Source organism: Thrips palmi, unplaced genomic scaffold, assembly GCF_012932325.1.
Source record: "Thrips palmi isolate BJ-2018 unplaced genomic scaffold, TpBJ-2018v1 HiC_scaffold_6, whole genome shotgun sequence".
Classification (NCBI taxonomy): domain Eukaryota; kingdom Metazoa; phylum Arthropoda; class Insecta; order Thysanoptera; family Thripidae; genus Thrips; species Thrips palmi.
In genome coordinates, this window is record NW_023144633.1 from 6,913,384 (window position 1) to 6,918,874 (window position 5,491).

Below are 5,491 nucleotides of genomic sequence, written 5' to 3' on the forward strand. Positions count from 1 at the left end.
ACGAAATTAGTAGTTCTATTTCTTTATTATCACAATAATCATTCAGATTTAAAGCAGAAAGTCAAGTATATTAACATGCTAACACTGTTTTAAACTAACAAATGATAAATAAAATTTCTAATTTCAGTCTTGCACCATGCCTGCCTGCATTATCACATCCAAGGGGGAAAAGGAAATTGAATCCGGTGAGCAGGACGACGAATCACATGTCCATGAGGATCTGCACGAGGACGGGCACGAAGTACTGCACGAACAAGAAGAGCACGAAGCCGAAGACGGGCGGGCACAGCAGCAGCAGCACGATGTAGCACGGCGAGGGCATCAGCAGCGAGGACACGGACACCGTCTTCATGGTGCACACCGAGAAGTCGTCGCCCGCGACATCGGCCATGTCCACGGACACTAGACCGTCATCCGTCAGCGTCGACGCCGCTGACGACGAAGACGAGGACGACGACGGTGTCGACGGAGGCAGCGGTAGGCACACCGTCCCTCCGTCAACGCCGTCAACGCCGCCGAGGCCACGATCCAGCTGCAGCAGCTGCCGGTGCGAGGTTGCCGGCGACGCCATGAGCAGGCCTGCGCAGCCGGCGGTGGCGGGCGGGTGGGCGTGGATACCGGTGCCGGCGCGCGTGCTGCGGCGTGGGGGGAGGCACGCGGCACTAGAAGTGGTTCAAGCCCCAGGCCCAGGGGTGCACGACGGGCGGGAACTTCCAGGCGTCAGGCAGCCCCTGGTGCGGCGTGGTGGCGGCGAAGTCGGCCGTGCTCCAGCTGAAGACGGGGCACGACTCGGAGTAGTGCGGCGGCCCGGACTCGCCCAGGAAGCGCAGCGACGCGGCCAGCTCCTTGGAGGTGATCTTGGTGTCCGTGGCGCCGTGGTTGCGGTGGCCCAGCGCGCCCCACGGGTACTTGCCGTCGGCGGGGTTCAGGTCGCTGCGCGCCGCGATGGCGTTCTCCCCGTTGTGGGTGGGCGTGCAGTTGCACACGGACAGCGGGTCGTTCTTGAAGTCGTTGGAGCGCATGAGGCGCCACATGCCCTGCAGGTCCGACACCTTGCCCTGTACACACGGAAGCACTCGGTGAAGCGCGCGACAATGGATGACACTCGGCACTCGGCCACCCCCGCCCCGCACTGTGCTAGTGCCGCCAGTGCACTTGGACGAGGCCTACCGCGTTCAGTTCGGCGCCTCGTGTTAATAAAGTACAGACCGCCGGCTCGGCTCCGCCCCGACCGACCCAAACACGTGGCTCGGCCCGGCTCGACTCGACTCCGTCGCTAGACTCGCCGCGCTCGCGTCGCGTCCCGTACCGGCTGTTGGCCCATGGCTGCCGGGTGCTGCCGGGGCCACGGCCGGGACTGGCTGGCCGGCCGGCTGGCTGGGGCCCCATTCGCTTTGGCACCGTCGCGGCCGTCGCGGGCTGCGTCCGGACGCGTGGGCACTGCCAGCGTGTTTCTGCACGCGGCCTGCTCCGCCTGCTCGCGGGGCGGGACTCGGGATGGGACACACTCAGCGGCGGTTCGCGAAACGCGACGCGAACGCGGCGAACGCGGCCTGGTGGGAGGTTGGGCAGCAGACTGATTCCGAGAGTCGCCTTCGTCGCTCTGTCTCTCTCGCACTCATGGGGCGTCCCGTGTAGGTGCGAGAGAGACAGAGCGACGAAAACGACTCTCGGAATCGGCCTGCAGTGCTCATCGTCGCGATGGGCGTCGCGTCATGGTCCCGTCGCGTGCCGTACCAGCGGCTCCACTTCCAGCAGTCTGATTCAGAGAGTCTGTCTCTCTCGCACCTACGGGAGGCCCCACGAGTGCGACGGAGACAGAGTGACGAAAAAACGACTCTCGCAACCAGTGAGTGTCAGCGTGTCAGCGTACTCCACCCCATCGCGCTGGACTGACCTGATCGCGACGGAAGATCTCCGCGCGGGGGCTGTGCTCGAACGTGAACCAGTCGCCGAACTTCCTGACGAGGGGCTCGTTGCCGCCCATGGAGAAGACGTCCTTGAAGTAGGGCACGTTGTAGGAGGCCCAGTAGCCCTGGCTCAGCAGCACCGACGTCAGGTCCTCCGCCTTGATGAAGCCGGGCAGTTGCTCCAGCACGTACAGCAGCCCGCTCTTGGACTGGCCCTCGGACTGCGGCACGAGGCGCGTGTAGTCCACCACCATCCACTGGTTGTTGTAGGTGCCGGAGTTGTACTTGGAGAAGAGCTGCGTCCACATGCGGCCGCTCGTGGCGAGCCGGTTGGCCACCATGGAGCGGGTGCCCTCCGCCACCTGCGGGCGGGGAAGTCCAAGCCATCAAGCGTGCCCACGGCAAGGTAACGCGCGGTGGGCCAGCAGACCGGTGAACAGTGGGCCAGAAGACCGCTGGAGGCGGCCAAAACTCCAGACGCGTTTTGAGCTCCAGAGTCGCTAAATGGTACCCGAACCGATCGTGTGACCCCACCAATGGATTGCTCTCCGAACGAGGAATCCATTGGTGGGGTCACTCATCCGGTTCGACTCCTGAAAAGGACTCAAACCGAGCGTGTGAGTCCACCAGGACTCCTCGTTCGGAGCGTGATCCATTGGTGGGGTCACACGTTCGTTTCGAGTCCCATTTAGCGACTCTGGAGCTCCAAACGCACCCGGGATTTTGGCCGCCTCCATCGGCCGTCTGGCCCAACGTGTAACGTTCCGGGGATCGAAACGTCGACGTACCTGGCCGACGGGCTTGACGTACTGCCACAGCGACGCGTTGCCGTTGCCGATGGTGGTCTCCAGGCTCACGAGCCCGGTGGACATGATGTAGAAGTCGTCGCCGGAGGTGAGGACGCCGGGGTAAGACGAGAAGCTCATGGCGCGGCCGGGCAGCAGCTCGGAGCGGGCGCGGCCGGGACCCATCTGGTAGTTGAGCACGTACTTCTTCTGCACGCGCAGCATCGTCTCGTAGCTGCTCCAGGTGTCGTGGGACACGAAGAGGTCCTTGCTGCCCGGCAGCAGCTTGATGAGGGCGGAGCAGGACCCGGAGCCCAGGACGCGCCCGCGCTCCATCACGGTGGCCTCATTGTCCAGGCCGTCCTCGCTCGACGCCAGCGCCGACACCAGGTCCTCCAGGTCGCCCTGCACGTTGAGCCACCTGCAACGCCCAAGCCGTCACGACGTCATCGCGCTTCCCGGTACTCGACATGCGGACGGACAAAGGAACTCGTTTTCGTATTTCTGGTACGCCGTCCTTCCCTGCAGACTGCTGTGAAACTCGGTGCAACGGGCACGCGCGCGAACGCGTTCAAAGGTCAGCCCGCTATCATCTCTTCCCGCACCCCAGAGCGCCCCGCCCCGCCACCCCAGCCACTTGCTTTGTGTTCGTCGTCGTCGCGCTTCCCTATCGCCCGGCTATCCGCACTCCGCTACTTTTCCACACAATCCGCCGCGCTTTTGAAAAATGGCGCCGATAGCGCGCGTGACTGCGACAAAGACTGCTCTGCAGAAATGGAAGATGATTGGATTGGATGCACTCCCGCGGGCCTTACAGGATGTCGTTCTGGGTGAGCTCGGGCAGCGACAGGTCCTGGGCTCGCTTCAGGTTGTACCCTTCAAGCAGCGCGTCCTGCTGCACGTAGAACAGCTTGACCTGGACAGGGAGAACTGTTTTTGAGGCGCGAAGTTCGAGATCGCCAAAAGCATTGCGAATCGTCCTACACACCTGGTGCCAGTACACGTCCTTGCCTGCCTGCTTCTTCACCATGCTGCCCACCCAGCCCAGGTTCCTCTCCAGGAACTTCTGGATCCTGGCGCACAAGGCCTGGCGGCCGTCACAGAACGGCCTGGCCACGTTGTTGACGTGCATGTGCAGGATGCCGGCGCTGAGGTAGCCCTCCAGCGCGCCGGCGGCGCGGGCCTGCCTCTCGTCGTCCACGGCGGCGTTGGTCTGCAGCTCCAGGTACGCCCACCTGCGCGAAAGAGGCGAAGCAGCGCTGGCTCAGACACCGTCACTTGAGGTAGCAAACGCCAGCGATTTACAGTGGGCCAGAAGACCGGTGGAGGCGGCCAAAACTCTAGGCGCGTTTTGAGCTCCAGAGTCGCTAAATGGTACCCGAACCGAACGTGTGACCCCACTAATGGATTGCTCTCCTGACGAGGAATCCATTGGTGGGGTCACACATCCGGTTCGACTCCTGTTTAGCGACTCTTGGGCTCAAAACGCGTCTAGAGCTTTGGCCGCCTCCACCGGTCTTCTGGCCCACTGTGCGACAGTCGCGTACCCTGTCTGGTTGATGAGGTTCCTGTACACGGCTTTGGCGACATAGTCCGCCGGGATGTCCTTCTCGGCCTCCTCGGGGTCGTCCGTCTCCAGCACCGTCACTTTCAACTTGTCGGAGGCGTCAAAGCTCACGTAGGCGATCTCCTGCAACGGGTTTGAGCATCGTTACGCACGACCGCATTGCACCGAGACTCGCCCCGGCCTGGTTTGACGTCCCTGTTTGTGGCCAACCAAGGGCTGTTTCATTGTGCGGGTTCGGCGGCTGTGCACTGCAGCGTCACTGACTTGCAGCATACTTGAGGCCTTTAGCGCCTGTGAGGTAGGCCGCCGACTCGGCCTGCAACACACGGACGTGCAGACGGTGGCCTATCTTGCCCCTGCCGTCCCACAGGCGCAAGGTAGGCCACCCTCTCCACGTCGGTGTGCTGCAAGTCGAGCTGGCGGCCTACCTCACAGGCGCTTCGCTGCTTCGCTCTCTGTTTACCTGGGGCTCCTCAGGGCCGTGCTGCTGGTCCGGAGTCTCGGGGGTCTCGGCCTGGATGAGGGTGGCCGCCGAGCAGGCCGCGGCCCCCAGGAGCAACGCGAGCAGCAAGCTGCGCATCGCGGGGCAGGTCCGGCAGGTCGCGGACTAGACACTAGACGGACCGCGGCGCGGCGCGGCGGGCGGGCGACTGGACTGGACCCACTGGCGCGGCGTCGCCGTCGTCGCCCAGCGGCCACCACACTGTCGGGCGATTCATAGGAGGCGCATCGTCGCTCTGTCTCTGTCGCACTCACGGGGTTCTCCATGAGGGAGCGAGAGAGACGCGGCGATAAACCGATCTTCTGAATCGCTTGGCTGATTCCGACGAGTCTTTTCATCGCATGGCCCTCTCTCTCTCTCTCTCTCTCTCTCTCTCTCTCTCTCTCTCTCTCTCTCTCTCTCTCTCTCTCTCTCTCTCTCTCTCTCTAACACACACATCGGGCGTCCCGTAGGAGTGCGAGAGAGGCAGAGCGATGGATGAAACGACTGACGACTGTCCGGAATCAGTGCGCGGGCCACTGACCGCCACCGCGTCACCGCGGTCGCCCTCCTTGTCACTCTCACTGCATCTTTTTGCGACAAGTGTTGCTGTTGAGGGCCGGCAACACAACGAACAATTCAGTCTCGCAGCCGTTTACATGTGCTGCCACAGATTTTTTTTGCGTCCCTTCCAGATGAACCAGTCTCCTTCGAACGACAGCGACAGCAGTTTAGACCCGTTTAAACC

At 62.9% G+C, this 5,491-nt stretch overlaps 1 protein-coding gene across 1 annotated transcript; it reads right to left on the minus strand.

Annotated features, from left to right (window-relative positions):
- Positions 1–6: 6 nt before the first annotated feature.
- Positions 7–4,912, minus strand: LOC117651651 (putative phospholipase B-like 2). Its single transcript, XM_034395849.1, has 7 exons — positions 4,726–4,912; positions 4,243–4,385; positions 3,684–3,930; positions 3,511–3,611; positions 2,699–3,116; positions 1,898–2,272; positions 7–1,058 (listed from the first exon to the last, which is right to left on the minus strand). Exons 1-7 carry the CDS (start codon positions 4,840–4,842, stop codon positions 663–665), a joined length of 1,797 nt encoding a protein of 598 aa, XP_034251740.1. The 5' UTR covers positions 4,843–4,912; the 3' UTR covers positions 7–662.
- Between the last annotated feature and the right edge of the window lie 579 nt (positions 4,913–5,491).

Bases quoted from the DNA above. Each gene is read 5' to 3' on its own strand.
- LOC117651651 (XM_034395849.1), bottom strand. From the start codon at position 4,842: ATGCGCAGCTTGCTGCTCGCGTTGCTCCTGGGGGCCGCGGCCTGCTCG. The intron at 3,117-3,510 runs GTAAGGCCCGCG...TGGGCGTTGCAG, and splicing joins CTCACCCAGAACGACATCCT to GTGGCTCAACGTGCAGGGCG. The intron at 1,059-1,897 runs GTCAGTCCAGCG...CCGTGTGTACAG, and splicing joins AGATCTTCCGTCGCGATCAG to GGCAAGGTGTCGGACCTGCA.